The sequence below is a fragment of the Quercus lobata genome, chromosome 4, assembly GCF_001633185.2.
Source record: "Quercus lobata isolate SW786 chromosome 4, ValleyOak3.0 Primary Assembly, whole genome shotgun sequence".
NCBI lineage: Eukaryota > Viridiplantae > Streptophyta > Magnoliopsida > Fagales > Fagaceae > Quercus > Quercus lobata.
This window is the reverse complement of record NC_044907.1, coordinates 75,141,915-75,160,750: the sequence shown is the minus strand read 5'-3', so window position 1 is coordinate 75,160,750 and position 18,836 is coordinate 75,141,915. Positions and strand designations below refer to the sequence as shown.

Below are 18,836 nucleotides of genomic sequence, written 5' to 3'. Positions count from 1 at the left end.
ATGGGGCAATACTTAATGGGAAATAGAAGAAAATGTTTGAGGTACTTGTTGCATATTTAGCCTAAGCAATATTGATAGTTTCCCAGCCTGATCTAGGTTGTTAGGTATTGTTCTGCTTGACTGGGCTGCTCATGAGAGAATTTTGAAGTCTGATAATACAATCCAAAGTTCATTTAAATTATGAAGAGGACTGAACTTAATAATCATTATTTTCTTAAGTTCCAGTGTAATAATGTAAACACTTTACTTTTTGTTCTTTTTTTTTTGATTGGTAAGTTTACACACACACCCAGTTGGTTTTGATCCCACAATCTTACCCTCCATTTCTTTTGGGGGGAGGAGATGCTGTTTGATCTAGAGCTCATTAGTTTTTTTTTTTTTTTTGGGTCAAGCTTTACATGGAACTCTAGCTTCATGCTAAGAAAAGTAATTTGAGATTATAATGGTGTTTTACGAGTGATGGCTTTTTGTTAGGTTATTGGTTGGAAATAAAATGTCAACTTAGGCCTGGTATTTCCTTTTTTTTTTTTTTTTTTGGGGGGGGGGGGGTTTGGTGTGGGGTGGTGGGTTTTTGGGGTTGAAGGGGGGAACTATGCTTATGTTTGTGGGCAGAAATAAAATTAAGCTCTCTAACTCTTTGGTTCTGATAGAGTTTGCTCCTTTCTGTACATGCTGTTGTATCCCTTCAAAATAGGGCTCTATTTTGTTGGAAATTTTTGTTTCGATATCAGTTCCCTTCACAATTTGTCCCTATTGTGTCTTGAGAGTGCTTGTTTTAAGTTTCATTTTATAAACCTGTGTGTATTGCATGCCTCTCTGTGTGTGTCATACTTAGTTCTTTACAATATGTTGTTTCCAATTAAAATAAGAGTTATCCTCTTTACTAATCCAAAAAAAGAAGAAGAAGAAGAGTTATCCTCATGTTGATATAGTCTCTGTGAGTGGGGTTCAGTTAAGGCTCTACTATGGGTAGCCTTGGGACATTGTCATCTTCTACCTTGGTTGTGAGGATAGGTTGGATAATTCTAACTGGGCTTTTCTTTGGCACCTGCTGGGGATAGGGGTGGGGGAGGGGTGGTGTCTTGCAGAACACCTATCAATATCAATATTCATTGAGTAGCATCTTTTCATGCGTTAGTTTGGGTGCTTATTTTCTTCGCCATTGTGCTATTCTAACTTCCCTTAAGTTTGTTCTGCTGTTTGAAATACCACATGCAGTCATGGATTAGGCTTATCCCGCATTAACTAAGATGATTTACGGTCAGTAAAAATCATTTCATTGCTCTTAATTATTGAGATAACAAATTACAAAATATCAAGCCAAATCCAATGTGTTGCTTTGGTGTAGTATGGTCTGGCTTGAATATTTTACATAGGCTTTTGTTGTATGGTCCAGAAGTTGACCTTTCATTAATGTCTGGAATTGAAACTGAAATGATTTCGACCAAGTGCGTCTTCCTTTACAAGATTTGAGAACTCAGTCCTTACAGTTCTAATGCATCTTATGATTATTCCCACCCAAATCCCCCTACCTTTTCATACAAAGACCTAGGCCCTATTAAAAATGATAGGAAAGAGTGAAATAGGTTTACTTGACAACCTAGCTATTGCGGAGAAAAATATGGTGAGAGTATTGAACAATAAATCTGTAACCCAGAAACTGAGGTGCTAAAATTTTTGTTGATGGAATGCAGCTGTTCATTTCTTGTTAATAGTCTTTATTTTGTTTAATATATATTTTTATAATGATTGGAAACTGTAATAACATATCAATGGAAATGCCAAAGGGTAGCACTATTCGCTAGGGATCATGCCTCATGAAGTGGATGTCACTAGTTCAATCAAATCTCCCTTTCCCCCTCTTCTTGAGGCCAAACTTATTAAAAATAAAAATCTATCAATGGAAATGTACATGTTTTTGAAATTAATTGTTATGTACACCAAGAAAATGATTGTCAACAGTAATGTTTATTTCTGACAAACAGGCAGCATATATAATCAATGGAAACTGCAAGAATGTCATGAACATGTCTCAACCTGATCAGGTGGAGCTTTGGCGCTCTGTTTTAAATGGTATGTCTGCTAATTTCTAAATAACTGGGAGATTATACATATTTTTTCCCACATCTTGATGCTTTGAATTGATGCATAAACGCTAAAATGAAGGCAAATTTGTTTATCATTATCAACACAATAGGTGAAATGTAACACTATGAACAATGAAGTGCCATTTGCATGATCCTAATCACAGGACTGAATTGATATAATCTGAAAAGCAACAACTTTAAGTAGGACCATTTTTATATTCAAATATCGATTAAATAATATTTATTCAATATTTATTTATTTATATATCTATATTTTTATTTAAAATCCATTGTTCATGCTTTTTTACATACAAAATTATTATTTAAGTGTTAGTATTTAAATTTTGCTGACATCATTTTTTCAATTGTTAATGTGTGTAATCTGCTTAATATTCTTGTGATGTATTTGGTTTTAACTTTTAAGTAGGATTTTATCTATAGTAATTTTGAAAAACCTTTATTTATTTATTTTTTTTGATAATCTAATTGTTAGATTAAATATCGGTGGTGAAATTCTACACATGCATTATAAAAAATATCTAATCTTTATATCATCAAGAATTATTCTATTACTTGTTTGAACATTGTTCTAATTGTTTCCAGTGCTATGTCTTATATTGTATAATTTCATTATCTTCTAACTCTTTTGATAAATTTCTTGCTCATTTGTGAGATTCTCATCTATATTATTAGCAAAAATTTATTTAGAGATGTTATTTGAGATCAAATTATTATTTTTATTTCTCTCTCTCTCTCTCTCATATTTTTCTTTAAGTTTTTCATATCCAAATTGCTATTTTCTAGTAGAAATTTATAATAAAAAAAATACTACTACAATTTAAAATTTTAATATGAAAATTTTAAAATAAATTTCAATGCATAGCACAATAGGATTTATTTTATTAAAGATACTATTGCAGTTTCACTTAACAATGGAATCACGCAAAAGCCCCAACCTGCTCAAGTAAATATGAATTTAATACATTATTAGATCAATTAATCCTAACCAAACCATAACTAATTTTATGTAGATAATCAAAATCATGGTTCAAGCATAAAATTTATTAAAAATAGATGAAAATGTACTACTTTTTAAAATAAGGAATTTTAGTTTACCTTGGGTAACATGATGCGTGGTGAAGGAAAGCTGAAACCTAATTTCCAATTTTGATTTTGGTGAAGAGAGAGATTTTTTGGTGTGTGGCCATTGGAAGATTTGATGGCTAATGTTGACAATCCATTGTGTGGGAGATTGGCTTACAAAAAGTGATTTTGGTGTGGGGCATTAAGAGCGTGGAGAGAGCTCACAAGTCACAACCCACATTTTTTTTAATAAAAAAATCCTGTTGAAACTGATTGGCTCTCCACAAGTCACAACCCACATTTTTTTTAATAAAAAAATCCTGTTGAAACTGATTGTTGACGCACAATTTGGGAGCCTATGCATAGAGCTTCCCCTGCCTAATGATTCAAGCTAGTACCTTGAGTTGCTTAGATTCCAATAATTCACCCATTACTTTATCGTGTACAATTCATATCATTGCTAGTGATTCACAGATCATATATCTTAAGCTGCCAAGTACAAATGATGTTACTTGGTGTCCATAAGATGTTGGCTGCCATAGACAAGCTTGTTCCAGGAGTCTCAGCTACTCACCCAGAAATTAATAAGGTTATCTATTACCTTTCAAACTTTGTCCTATTAAGAAATGCACCTGTTAGTATAGGTACGCCGTAGTTGTTTAGATATTTCATATATAAGTTTGCTGTCTGACCATTTCTAAAAAATCAAAGGAAAGTACTTTTCTTACAAATGATTTTTAGAAAATTATACCAAATGAGGTAGAGAGTAGAAACAGATAAAAGCCGCTAAGAATCTTGTAGCTTGACTGGCACGTCCTGGCGTTTGCAATGGAGACGTCCAGGATTTAGATACCCCTAATTATCAAATTATCATATTTAAAAAAAAAAAAAAACAGTTAAGCCCAATCTAAATTTGCTTCTGTTCATTTTATTTATTCATTGTAAAACAGATAAGCCATATTTGTTCATTGTTTCTCCAATAAAAAAGAAATTTATTGTAACACAAAAATTATTTGACTGATAAGCATAAAAATATTTTTCATATTATAAAATTGATTATACTTCTTGGGATTATTGTATTTTGTATTAGTTTTTTGAAACACAAATTTTTTTTTTTTTTAATATATTTCCTCAAAAAGCATTTACTTTGGGTTGTGAGCACTGAATGCAGCATTTTCATTAGCTTGTTGAGCTTTTCAGTGTGTTAACAGACATTGTATAGCAGGTAATTTGGAAGCCTACGTACGGATATCATCTAAACTTAAGCTCGGAACAGTTGGAGATGAATACACAGATAGTGGTGGACAAGGACAAGTCAAGACAGGTGAGCAAAGTCTACCGAAAGCACATTCCAGTCTCGGTGCTTCACTGTAATTGATTTACAAACATGTTAAATAATGAAAAAATAAATGTCAACGAATCATTTTCTATGTTTCCATGAGCAATAGATAGATTTAGGTAGAGGAAGACCAAAAATAACATTAAAGTATATGTCAATCGAGGAAGTAATAGAAAGTATAACTTCAGATAGAATAAGAATGGAGGAAAAGAATATATGTGGCCGACCTTAACTAATTTGTTGAGGATCCATATCCAACCCCAAAATTTTGTGATTAAAGCTTTGTTGTGTTGTTGTTCTTGTATATAGCATATTTTATACCATTATGTTCTAGGTCCATCAGGTAATGATGCTAATTAGTTTATACGGAGCTCACCTTATATCATGTTCATAAGTTAATGGCTTTGAAAGATTTACTTAGGTCTACCTAATGTGCAAGATTGAAATTGTGAGATAACTGATCATATTGCTAGTTTTTGGCGGTGACCAATTTTTAAACTACGTAAACATATTATTTTATTCAAGCAATATACTTTCATATCAGAATAAATTTAAAACAAACCAGTGGACCATTACTACAGCTAGTGAGGGAGGCTATCTATAAATTAGCTTAGTTTCCTTAAGTTACAAAATCAAAAGAAGCCAAACCACTGACATACTTATGTGAAAACCTAAATACTATTCTCAATATCAATTAGACTAGGCCAGTTTACATCTCAAGTAGGGGAAATGAAGTAAAACTATCTTCTTTTTACTTTTCTTGATAGTCCAATTTTTATGAGACTTTGTTCTTCCTCTGATCCTCTGTGCCCTTTGCTTTGTATGAGCCACTACACCAGTATGGTTTGCTTTCTCTGTTCTTTATTTTCATTTAGGTATCCTTATTTTGAGTCTTTTTCTCTTTCTGGGGTTAAAATTTCTCGCACATAGTTCTTCTTGGGAACCCTTTTTCCTAGGAAATGGTTTCTAGGATTTTATCTGTGCGTATATTAAATTTAAATACATCCTTTTTGCTTGAGCTCTCTCCTTCTCAATGTCCATGGAGATGTGCTCCAATGTTATTGGATTACATTTTGCTTTCAAACCCATTAAGGAACCTGTCAAATTATTATTATTATTTTTTTACGAGCTTCTGGCCATATGGTTGATATGGTGTGAATGCTTATGTTTAGTAACTTTGAAAATTGTGCGATAACCACTTTTTCAAAGTTGTAATTTACTTGATAAAGTCTGCCTTTTACAACTACTTTGTCACAACATTTCTTTTGTTATGTTTTTAGGAACAAAGTTTGGCTACAAACTATTTTGTATTTAATAGCTATAACTCATTTTCTTCTTATATTTTTCATGCTTGCAAAATTTTCAAAAGATCAAAGATCAATATTATGTCAGCAATTAAATGTTTAAATTTCGAGTTTTTGTAGTCTAAAATTATGCATAAAAGATAAACTTATGGATCGAATAGTAAATAACGTCCGATTGACATGAAATTTGATATGCATGTTAAGAACTTTGAGAATATGCAATCCAATTGTTAGATTTTCAAAATATGTAGCTATGTTAATTTTTTTAGTGGGAGTTGTAGGTGTTACTTCTTTCCTATTTTTTCTAATCTTTGCTGTGAATAAGCTTATGATTGTTGGAGCTATTATTAGGTAGAGTTCCAGTTCGATTGTATGTTTGGAGTGTCAGTGAGGATTTTGATGATCTAGAAGATGCACCTCAAATTGATAGTTGGGACAAAATTTCTTACATAAATCGGCCTGTTGAGATCCATGGAGAAGAAGGTAAGCAACGCTCTATTGTTAGAACAATTTGTTTGGAGTCTGTAAATATGGTGAGCTTAATTTGTTGCCTTTTCATTCTGTGTTTTTAGTTTTCTTATGCAATAGATTGTAACAGGAAAAAAGGATTATTCATCAGGATAGAATAGACTACTTTCTTTTATGGCTAGTCGACAGAGAAAAAAGTACTACACAATTGCTGTTTAGAAAATTGATATATCTTACTGCCAACTAACCACCTTATTTGAGTGTTTTTGGTGAATACATATGAATTATACCCCCTGTTAACTGTAGTTCCATACCTGTGTTTTGGGCTTTACCCATACTGTTGACTGCGAGTATTCTTTTCTGCGATTTTATCCTATCCATATTCTTGTCACCTCTTTAATTAACAAGTCCTTGCCTTCAATATTAGCTAACCCTATCTTTAAACAAATATCTTTATCTTTCCTTATATTTCCACTTCATCTACTAGGCACTAACATTAACTCTTGAGTGCCACCCCTCTCAAAATATATGTCATAAGAATTTTCTCCATTGCTGCAGACCACATGAAGAAGGCCACCCTTGGTTTTACTCAAACACTTCCAAGAAAAAGAACAATTGCCCCCCAATCACATAGCTTTGCTGTAACTTTTCACCTAAAACCCCTTTTTGAAGGAAGCCACAACATCTTGTCCTCATCCACATGGCTTGCTCAAACAATAATAAATCATCGAAGAAGCAAGCCCTAGATTCAAGCCCCTTGTTGGTCCATGTAGACCCCTCAAGCACTAGTTCTTAGTGGATAAGGAGCCACATGGTGCTGCCCAGGTAGACAGTTGCTGCATCTGATCATTGCCCTTGATCTTTTTTATTCAGCACCAAAAAGGGGCCCAAAAAAAAAAAAAATCTCAATGATGAAGCTCTCTAACAAACGAGGGATTTACTTGAGCAAAAAACGAATAAGGGATTTAATACAATTATATTGTTTTTAAATTGATTTAGTAGTTGTGTTTATGATGTTATCGGCTAAGAAGCAATAGACACTTCAAAACCTCCCATTTTGTGTCCATGTCAGACATGCCAGGGATACTTGTACTTATTTATCCTTATTGTGTTGGGAGGAAAAAAAATTTAAAAAATTCTTTTTGTTTTTAGATATGATTATAAAAGAGTTGGATAGTTATTATTTATTTCAAAAACTTAAAATAAACATGAAATATGCCTATAAATAAATAAAATATACCTAAAAACATGTATTAATCAATCGTTGTATCCCCACTGTGTTGTGTCCAAAATTTTCAAGAATTGATGTTCCCTTGTAATGTTGAATCATGATTGGATCATCTTTCTGGCTCACGTTCTGGTTCAGTTTTTAGAATATTTAATAAGCATAGTGAAATTGCAGGTGACAACTGGTTTAGGAGAATGATACTTGAGAGATGTGTGTATGATTCATTTCCTTCTTTTTATCTTGGTTTTCATCTAGTCTTCTAACTGTAACATTAATCCTGGTGCATGCACATCTTATCTAGTGGTGACCTGCCAACTTGTTTCAGCATCTTGAGGACTATTCATCGCTTAATTTCTTGTACTGCAGGTAATTACTTCACCTTACAAGATGCAGTAAAAAGTATTCTTCCTGAATATTTTCCAAACAAATCCTCAACAAATGAGGAATCATCAAGAGATGAAGACGAGAATGAACAGAAGGTTCCTTCAGAAGAGGGGGAGAAATATTTGAGTGAAAATGTGGAGTCTTTCTATCCATCTGATAATGTTGAAATCAAGCTCGTCCGTATCCAAGGGATTGAACCCAAAATGGAAATACCCTTCTCTTGGATAGTGAAGAACTTAACGAATCCTGAGCATTATCTTCATATTTGTGTGTGCCTGAAAGTTCCACAAGTACTATAGATAACATTTATATTAATTGGCCAATTAAACAGGGACATAGATGGGATGGCCAACCCAAATTCTTTTAATTTAATTATCAAAGTAGGCCACACAAATGGAATAGCATTCCCCTCATATTTATTCCTTCCCAGAGGTACCTATGATCTCTACTTTATCATAGGGAGAGAGGCACACTTGTCTACAAAAGCCTATGTTGTTATTTGGTGACCACAAAAGCAATTGCATTTTATTTTTTTGTATAGAATTGTACAGTTGCATTATCAATGTACAGATAATCATTTATTTCTTTTTGTCTACGCCCCATTTGAGACATTATGTAAAATAAGAACAGTGACCATTAGAAGAACCATGATTGGCTCAAACTCTGCCTTTTGTCCAAAATAGAGCATGATGCACCGCCAACAACCTTTAGAACAGAGTGAAGATATGGGAAGGCAGGGTTAATCCTAGCCTTGACCCATGTATATTGTTTTTGAAATTGAGGGTCGTGGAGCACAAGCGGCCAAACACATGATTAGTTTTGGGTAAGCACAGCACAAGAACAGAGGATCATGTGATCCATTAATCTGACATTATCCTCATATCATAAACATCAAGAAAACATGTACATGCATATATTGGGAATGTATGTACATGTGTGTGTAAAGTTGGAGCTCTAAAACTAAACAGAAGCAAGAGTAATCAAGAAAAGTAAGCATAAATAATACTCATGATTATCGAAACAAAGTCTGTTATTGACACAAATTCAAGGAACGAGCTTGTAGAAACTGGGTAATTCATTTCTCAACATATTCATAAAATTTTGCCGAAATGGGCTAGTGTTAGTTTCTCCACTTCCAAAGCAACTTTGCTGAAGGAGGAGGATTTAGATGCGTTTACAGGGGATTATTAAGTGAATTCAACACAGAAGTTGCCATTAAGAGGGTCTCAAAAGAATCAAAGCGGAGGAAAAATTCAATAGTAAATGTTAGAAGTGAAAATTATTAGTCATGAGATATACATAGGAATTGGACTCAAATTATTGGTTGGTGTCAAACAGTGGAATATCATCCTTCAATTAAAAAAAATCATGTGAATAGGAAGGACTTAAAGTGCAAATATTCATACGTGCTTGTTTAACCCAAAAAAGAAGAAGAAGAAAATAGGAGATGTTTAACTCAAATGTGGGCCTCAGTTAACTCTGCTGCCACCACCAAGCTTGCATAAATGCCCGAACAAAGTTTATTACTTTCTTCAACCATAAATTGTGAGTTAATCCTAGTCCTTTAGTCAAATGCACCATAAAATTAAGGGTTGTGGTTATCACACACAAACTGTTATACACAATTTTTCACCTATCCTATTTTTGAATTGAAGTCATGATTTTGAATTTTAAAATCGTAAAATGATGTATGTTGCGTGCAACAAGTATTACCCTAAAATTAATACATATGTATTTCAAAAAAATATCAGTACCCATAAAATTAGTGCACAAAGAGTTGGTAGTCATATATGTCATTGGAAAATAATAAATGAAAATAACCTCTTTATCACCAACTTGTTCATCTTCTTCCTCTCCCATTCCTATTGGCCTCTCTACTCTCAACTCTCAAGACTCAACTTAACTAAACAAGTCATCACGTCAATGAACTAACCCCAGATTTAATATTAAAAATTTGAAATTATATTTAGCTGTCCCACTTACATAACCATTTTGACCGTTGGAAGTTTATTTCTGTAATTACCCATTTACCCCTAAACATCCCCAAAACCGCCATTCTCTGTATCTCTGATATAATAATCCCTTAAGTATTTGGAAACCTCAATCCTAGTCTTCTTCCATTGATTATCTTAGCTTCAATATTATTTGCTCTTTCGTTTCCAAAAAAGAAAAAAAAAATTGCTTGCTTTTCAAACTTCAAAAAGTTCAAACCCTTTGAACACATTCTTTAACACACCCCCAAGATTCTAATCATACATCTGTGCTCAAGATTTTAGCCATGTATGACTTGCCACCCGGTGTTGTTTTTGGTCCCACAGACCCAGAAATTGTTCTCTACTATCTTCTCAACAGGGTCAATGGAGAGCCAATGTTTGAGGATTCAATGAATTATGTCACTGAATGTGATGTTTATGGGGATCCTAACGCATGGATAAAAGTCTTTCAAGAAACCCACATGGAGCGTCTCTATTTCTACGCAAAACTGAAGAAGAAGAATCAGAAAGGGAAGCGAATTGAGAGATCTACACAGTGTGGAACTTGGAGATGTCAAAAGGATGAACAACTTTTTCTTAACGAAACACATTATGGTTCAAAGAGAAGTTTCACTTTCGTCGCCAAGAATGGCTTCAACGGCATGGGAAGATGGACCATGCATGAATTCCGGCTCGACGGAGTGTATGGAAACACTGCTAATCATGTAAGGCTCTTGATTTTCCTGATTTTTTTTAATATCCATTCTAATGCTCTGTTTCTTGATTTTCTTTGAAACCTCTCTCTCTGTCTATATATATGGGGATTGTATCTGTCTCTAAGTTATTAAATTTAGGATAGGATTTTGATTTATGGCTCATATACTAAAATGGGTTTTCCTTAATTTATTGATTTGTAACTTAGATTTCAGTCACTGAATTTATGTGACTCTACCAGTGAGGTTTTGACCATTTTTTTCAAGTGGCCAATTTTGATTTTTGGGGGTATAACTTTAACTAATATTTGTTTGGAACTCCATGGTTTTACTTGTTAGTGGACTCTGGGGGGTTATGTTTCTTAGTTAATGTGATCGAATTTGTGGTCTGGGACTTTTGGACACAGTGTGTGATATAAATTGTTACTTTTTTGATAATTAATATTACTTGTTACTCCAATAGTTAGCACCCATTTTATTTGGTTTGCAATAATGGTGACCCAGTTTTGGTTTTTAATGATTCTTGCTTAATGTTGCATATTGTTCAAAGTTATTAATGTGTGCGAGAGAACAACACCGTGGCCTTTTTAATTTACATATTCTGGGAATTGGGTGTTGATGGGTTCTAACTTCTAAGCATAATGAGTCCGACTTTAATTAAATTCTTATGCTCTCCCATTTTATTTGGTTACAATTATGGTGACCCACTTTTGGTTTTAATATTTCATATTGTTCAAATTTACTAAATGTTCTTTTAATTCAAAATTTTGTATTTATAAGTTACCTTCTTTGTTTAACATCCTTGCTCTGTTTCTTGTGACAATTGTTATATCACAATTTTTTTTTCGCTTTTCAATTAATTATCGTGTGGGTCCTAAATCTCATTATTTTTGTTATTGTACAGGATAATTACGTTATTTGTTGCATTTCAAAGAAGGAGTGAGATATATAAGATCAACATTTCAGAAGGCCTCAATGCCTCATTGAGCAAAAGATGTAGCAACTTCAATTTAATTTTTTAAATAGAAAGTAAAAAAACACTACTTTGACAGTATTTCATTTTTATCATTTCTTAATTTGTACTGATAAAAATATTTCATTTTTATCATTTTTTGAATACATATTTCTTACGGATTTTTTTATATATAATTTAAAAAAAAATTTAGTCATGATTAATTTTGATGATCAATGTTATCGTATATGTAGCGTGCTTTTGAGGTTCTTAAATGGCATCCTAGTTTGCTTTGCCACTACCTTAATTTTTTTCTCTGGGTTGTTTCGTAACAAGCTTGTGTGTCCATGGGTATAACTTAACTGAAAGGGATTTTCAATCTCATCTTGACGATCCTTTACATTATGGGTGTGAATGTAGATCCAAATGTTACAAACAATAGATGGAAATGGAATTGGGTTTTAATTATAAAAAAAAAAAAAAAAAATTTATGGGTTGTAGACTTGTATTAGAAGAGAATTAATTAATTAATTTTTTTAATAAATAAATGATAGAAATAAAATTCGAAAAGATTGCGGTGGCAATATTTCACTACGTAGTGTAACGTTTGCAATGATGCACATAAATAGGAGGGACACACTTGGAAGCCTACAACTAGATGTAACTCGAGAAAATATCCCTAGACAAATGTGTTGGAGAGAAATTCTCAAGGAAATAAGAAAGTGTTTTGGTGATTCATACGGTCTCATAGGATTCATGACTTTTTTTTATTAGAAACCTTATCTTGAAACCAACTTAAGGGATTCCTTCTTGTTATGTTGTTGGGTGTAGGACAAGGGTGTAGCATTGAAAAAAAAAGGACAAGGGACTAAAAGACACACTCGAGGGATAGTAAGCTTTGGAGATCATTGTTAGCGTAAAAAAAACATATAAAAAAAGTGTATTGGAGAAAAGTGCCCTTAAACTAGAACTGTCAAACTGTTCGGCTCAAATGGGTTTGGGTTTGGCCCGATTGGGTACGGTTCAAATTGGGTAGGGATCAGAAATTTATTTGGCTAAAATGGGTTGCTATTCCGATGACCCTAACTTTGTGTTTGATGTTAGGAAGACACTTATGATTAGTGTTCCTTGATGAGAGATTTTGATTCTTGATGATTGAATGATAAAATTTGGGGTTTATATACTATGAGTGTATATGGGATTTGCTTATTCTTCAACTTATTTGAGTTTTTTGTTTTTTTTACTATTCATGAGTTTCATTGTATTTTTTGATACTATTTATGGATTCTATTATTCAGCTAACTTTTAATTTTTTTTTATTATATTTTCAGTAAAAAGTTTTCAATTTCAACTAAATAAGTTGTTCCAAACAGACCCTACACGTGCATTAAGTGGCTAAATGGCAGTAAATTGCTAACGCTGAAAATGCATGCAAGGTGTCTTATACGGACTTTGAGCCAAGTACGCCCTATCTGTGGCTTGTATCTGTCTGTGCCTGCAAATTCCTCTCAATCTCAAGGGCTGGCTTACTGACACAAGTGCATCTGACCACTACACACCCAATCTGCCTACTCTACAGCAGCAACCAACTAATGGTACTGAGACAGTCACTCTGGGAAATGGTTTTGAACTTCCTATTACTCATGTAGGCAATGCCGCAATGGTGAGTTTCATACTCATAAATTTCTCTTGAAAAACATACTTAGCTTACCTTATTTAGCTTCTAATCTTTTGTCTATTAATAAGTTTTGCAATCAAAATAAATGGTTATCGGTTATCAATTCCGGATTTACCTTTAGGTGGAATTGTTTACAAAGGCCTGAGTAAGGATGGAGTCTAGTCAATTCCCTCAGTTGCTTCTTTGAACTCTTTTACTGCATATTCCACTTACATACCTCACCTAAGCATAAGAGTTTGTAATTCTACTACTCAAAATCAATTCTAATTGTGGCACAATTGATTTGGTCATCCTAGTTCTAAGACTTTGCATTCTGCTAATTTGATCAATGTACATGAATTTGTGTCTTTGTCTCAAGTTGGTATTGTTTGTTCCACTAGTAAATATTGTGTAAGTGCAAAGATGCATAGAACCCCACTGAACAAACATGAAGTGTCATCAACCTTTCCGTTTGAATTGATTCAAAGTGATGTTTGGTGTCCTGAACCCATTACTTCTCCTCTTAGTTTTAGGTATTATGTGATATTTGTGGATTGACTCACATGGATATTCTTGTTGAAACAAAATTCTGACGTCTTTTCTATCTTTGTTCATTTTTAAAACTCTAATTGAAACTCAATTCTCTACTAAAATCCAAATTCTAAGAACTGATGGTATGGTGAATACACTAACACCGAGTTTTAATCTTACTGTTCTACCCATGCCCTCATATTCCTCAACCTAGGAAGCTTGGAGACATATATGAGTTCAGATACAACATGGGGACTTGGGCAATTTTTGAAAAAAATATAATATGACATGTCAAGCATGACATTGATATGATAAGGGTATGATACCAATACGACACTAGTATGGCCTCAAATGAAGTGTTGATCATATTTCTAAGAAAAAGTATAGGAATATATTGTAAAGAGTAGTCTAGCTTTGCTTTACAAGTCTCACTTACATTAGCAGCTTCACATTGAGTCCAGGGTGGTCATAGGACCACCTTGACTTGGAAAAAAAAAAATTTATGAATAAAATTTAAATATTTTATGATTTTTTTTGTCCTTAAAAATATTTGTGATTGCCCTAAATTATTTTAGTCCAACATAATTAAACTTTGGACAAAATTTGGTAACAAACTTAGTTGTAGACTAAGGTTACAACTTCATTAAATTTTTTTTATTAGATGTGAATTTTGATAAATCTATCATTGGATTATATTTGCTTCTTCTATCTCTCATACTTGCAAAATTTCAAGAAGATCAAAGATCAATAGCTATATCATCAATCAAATATTTAAATTAAGTTTTTGCACTCTAAAATAATACATAAAATTAAGTATATAGATCAAATAGTAAATAACATTTGATTGACATGAAATTTGATGTGTTTTAAGAATATAAAAAACATGTAATTTAAAAGTTAGATTTTCAAAATATGTAGCCATGCTAATTTTTTAGTATGAGTTTTAGTCTTGGACTACAAAAAAATTTGTAGTCAAACTTTGTCCTTAAACTTTGGTCCCCTTAATAATATATTAGGTCCTTACAAACAAAAAGAAAAAGCTTAAGAAAATTTTTAGCTAACTAAAATTTTGAAAGGGATGTAACTTTTAGTATTGATAATAAGACTATCATGAAAAGATTTCAAAATAAGAAAATTCGTAAAAAAATTTGTAAAACTTTATGTGTTTGGGTGTGTGTGCATGTGTTTTGTTTTTGTTTTTTGTCGATATATGCAGCTATATTTTTATTAAATTTTGTATAATTTAAGTTTTTTAATGATCAGTTTGGAAAATATTCCTGGAGCCGCCACTGCTCACTTGCCTTTGAATTATTGGTCCTTTGCTTTCACAACTGCCCTTATCTCATTAACATATTTCTTCCTTCTTCTTCTTCTTCTTTTTGTCAATTCAAATTTCCTTGAAAACAAGTCTATTGTAAGAATACTGTTTGGTTTGTGTTGGGTGCATGTTCATTTTCAGTTTTCATATTTAGTACTCATTTTCTCTTTCTCAAATCTTGTACTTTTTTTTTTCTTTTTCTATTTCTAACTCATTTTATGCTTGACACAAATTTTCTTATCTACATTTTTTTTTTTCACTTTTCAATTAAAAATTCAAAACAAACTTTGAGTTTATTTTATTTTAGTTGTCATTGTATTTATTTTCAATAAAAATGAAAATGGAAAAACTGTGTACTCATTTTTTGTATTCAAACTCACTTTTTTGGACACTAAAAATGAAAACTGAATACAAATAATAAAGTCAAAATACACCACCATTTTCTTTCAACCAAATATCTTCTAAGCCTCCACCACTTGTTGCAAAAGTCCAAATGATGTCAACTTAACTCACAATTAGAGAAATAAATTAGACACCTGTATTCACCTAATTTAATGGGTTGTTAAAGTAGTTATTTCTCCCACCATTTTTTCTCTCAAGCACTCTGTTATTATATTTGTAAATAAAACAGTCCTTTTTTTTTTCCTTTGATTCTTGTCATCTTTAATTCACGTGAATATGAAAAGTAATTCAATCTTTTCAATTTTCTTTCTCTCAGTTAAGCTTTGTTTGTAAACTCTTTCACGTTCACCGCACCAATGGGCTCAAATTCATGTTGTTGTTGTTGTTCTTCTTCTTCTTCTTCAAAACCCAGGAAATTGAAATTCACACTCAGTCCCTTCCTTTGCTCCACCGCCGCCTTTTTCTGAAACCCGAAATCCTGTACTCCCAGCACTACAACGACGTCGTTCCCGAGCCTCATTTATACCCCGGCAATGTCCCCTTCTCCCTCTCCGAAGATTTCCTCCGCTTCGAATTTGCATTTTTCTCTGGCGGCATTGGAATCTTCAAAAGCCACCCTGTACATTCGAGACCGGTTAAGGTACTCTGTTTCCCGTTGGTGGCATTTGGGAAGTATTAAGTTTTGGGAAGAAGATTTGGTGTTTTACATTAATGGGTATTGGTTAGAATCTTCTGGGAAGATCTGTATGTTCGGATCGGGGAATAATTATTCTAAGCTTATTCTTAAGCTTAATTATTCAAAGAATAATACCATTTATGGCAGTTTAATTGATGGTACATTAGAGAGCTTGCATATGGAAAGTGATGATAATTACTTTGAACCGATTGTGATAATGGGTATGTCTCAGAATCCAAATTATCAGTATCAACTGCTTGATAACGTAAGTTGTTTTAGTGGAGAGAGAGGTGGGAGAGATAAGAATAATATTGATATTAATTTGTCTCTAAGCAAATTGGACCGTGGTGTTTGTTTCATTTTCGATGGACGGACTAGTGTTTATGAATTGGAATATTGGAGTGATTGTGGTAGTGTGAATTGCAATCCTTTAGGTGTGACCAGCACAGCAGAAAGGTAAAGATGTTGATGGGTTTTCCTAATCCTAGAACTGGTATGGAATTTGAATTTCCTGGTCCTAATGCGACATTGATTGCTGAGGATGCTTGGGATGAGAAAGATAACCAGCTTTGTGGTGTTGCGTGCAGAATTTTGGCTAATGCTTCAGTTGGAGATTGCTTGATTGGGTTTAGTTTGAGATTTCTGGCGGTTTTGTCATTAAGGAATTGGAGAAGTACTGTGGGGGAAATTGAAGCAAGAAAGATGTGAATGATTCAGAATACTCTGGAAGAATTAGGTTTCAGAGTTGGGAAAGACCTTTGACCCCCAATATCTTAGATATGAGAATACTGAAATTGAGGAAGTAAGAAATTCTTGTGCACTAGGGGAGGAAACTATTAGGAGCAAGGGTAAGTCTTATCCTGATGGGTTTTCCCTGGACATGGGATTTGATATGTTGGTGAGGAACACCGAAGGAAAGGTAGCGTCGGGTTTCTTAAGGCCACAATTTGTGGGAGATGTGCTTTATGTACAACAGGATGAGCTGAAAAGTAACCATACCAGAATGTTGAATATGAGTTACAGGATTGGCTTCACACCTCCACCTGATTTTAAGTTTGGAGCTGATGCTATATACAAATTTGTCCTTATTTCTGCTGAAGGAATATATGATGGTGATATGGTCTCCTGTGCATGATAGGATGTCGGCATCTTGATTTTCAATTGAACTAGTCTTATACTATACACCTTCCTTCAGAGTATAGTGCATCCACAGAGTGTTGAACAAAACTTCTATTCGCTAGTGCAGTTTTTAGATTTCTAAGCACTACGCCCCCAACAATGTTAATAACATCCAACAATAAATTATGCATAACATCAAACAAAAAAACAATTACATTTTCCCCTTCCAATATTTTTGCCAAAAAACATGTGCCCCAAAAGAAATAAAACAGAACACACAGATTATGCTCAGAACAGATGAATGTACTTCTCATTGATTGTAATAATCTCTGAAGTCTGACATGTGAATTTATTCATAATTCATCACAGCATAACAATACAACACATACACACACAAACCCAAATGACAAATTAAATAAAAGCTCTCATTTTCAAAATTGAATTTTCTGCTCATGTTCTGAGTCGGAATAGCGTATATTGCCCTTTCAGGCATGTAATCACAGAGCCAATATCATAGAAAAAAAAAAATTATAGATCTATTAATTAAAAAGGCAAAATTTTTGAAAGAAAGAACACAAAAAAGATAGAAATTAGAAACAGAGAGAGATCAGAGAGTGCTAAAATGTTATCAGTCACGGTTAATTCAGAAACACGGACCAAAAGGTTTACTCATCATATCCCAGAAACATATAATCTACCAATTGATAAAGAGAACTAAATCAAAACACAGAAACAATCAAAAGTACTACACAAAAATGAAAACCCAAAAAAAAAGGCAAATATAAAGTAAATAATCATCAGAGACTTAAATACCAATGAATCATGGAGCGTATCCAATCATATTGTTGCAGTTATTTTTTTCTCTCATCACTTGATTGTTGAATGTAACCCCACTTCAAATCTTAAACAACAAAAACTGAATCTTAAAAGCATAAAACGTACACAAACATGTTCATATGTGTGTATGAGTCCGTGTGTGAAACAAGAGGAAAGAGGAAACTCGGGTGGAGGAGACGAAGACTGAAGTGAAGAGGTTGGTTTCATCGTGTAGTTCAGTTCTTGTGGCGCATATTTATAGCTCCGTTGGGATAAATTGCAAACCCTAAATCGAAATGTTAAGGGCTGCAGATTGGGCTGAAAAGACGGTTCTAGAAATATATAAGACCAATACCAATATGACTTTTGGGTCCAATTTTTTATGGGGCTAAGCTTCAATGCTTTGTACCAATGTACTGAACTGGTTATGGGCCCAACATGACCATGTCTCGTCCAATGTAGTGGGCATGTTTTGAGTCCTATTTTTGGGCTTTCGGCCAATTTTAAATTCCATATCAAAATAAATTTTTCTATTTAATTATGGCTATGCCATTCTTTTGTGAATTATGAAGGAGTTTTATATATAAATATGAAATTCAATCTATAACATCTATTTTATAGTAACTAGTCGCTAACTCGTGCGATGCACGAGATTCATTAAAAAAGAAAAAACAATATTGCAATTATCATTTGCTGTACTAAATCAGAATGTCTCAAGATTCACTAATCAAATAATACAACTAAACGGAGAAGATCCAAGCATAACATAAAATCTTCACTAATTCA

General features: G+C 33.2%; 1 protein-coding gene and 4 non-coding genes across 6 annotated transcripts; 1 reads left to right on the top strand and 4 right to left on the bottom strand.

Annotated features, from left to right (window-relative positions):
- The first annotated feature begins 1,949 nt into the window (after positions 1-1,949).
- LOC115983586 (autophagy protein 5-like) lies at positions 1,950-8,482 on the top strand. 2 transcript variants are annotated; one of them, XM_031106304.1, is made up of 4 exons: positions 1,950-2,073; positions 4,396-4,494; positions 6,165-6,296; positions 7,876-8,482. In XM_031106304.1, the coding sequence occupies exons 1-4, from the start codon at positions 1,965-1,967 to the stop codon at positions 8,190-8,192; spliced, it is 657 nt and encodes a 218-aa protein (XP_030962164.1). In that variant the 5' UTR covers positions 1,950-1,964; the 3' UTR covers positions 8,193-8,482. The 2 variants fall into 2 exon arrangements, with proteins under 2 accessions (XP_030962164.1, XP_030962163.1); XM_031106303.1 differs by having other exon boundaries at positions 4,393-4,494.
- A 9,033-nt stretch (positions 8,483-17,515) lies between these two features.
- On the bottom strand, positions 17,516-17,609 carry LOC115988266. The gene has a single exon (XR_004091435.1). It is a non-coding gene; the product is annotated as a small nucleolar RNA R64/Z200 family (small nucleolar RNA).
- Positions 17,610-17,654: 45 nt separating this feature from the next.
- Positions 17,655-17,741, bottom strand: LOC115988265. Its single transcript, XR_004091434.1, has one exon. It is a non-coding gene; the product is annotated as a small nucleolar RNA U54 (small nucleolar RNA).
- Positions 17,742-17,837: 96 nt separating this feature from the next.
- LOC115988230 lies at positions 17,838-17,915 on the bottom strand. The gene has a single exon (XR_004091402.1). It is a non-coding gene; the product is annotated as a small nucleolar RNA SNORD18 (small nucleolar RNA).
- A 111-nt stretch (positions 17,916-18,026) lies between these two features.
- Positions 18,027-18,111, bottom strand: LOC115988262. Its single transcript, XR_004091431.1, has one exon. It is a non-coding gene; the product is annotated as a small nucleolar RNA Z199 (small nucleolar RNA).
- Between the last annotated feature and the right edge of the window lie 725 nt (positions 18,112-18,836).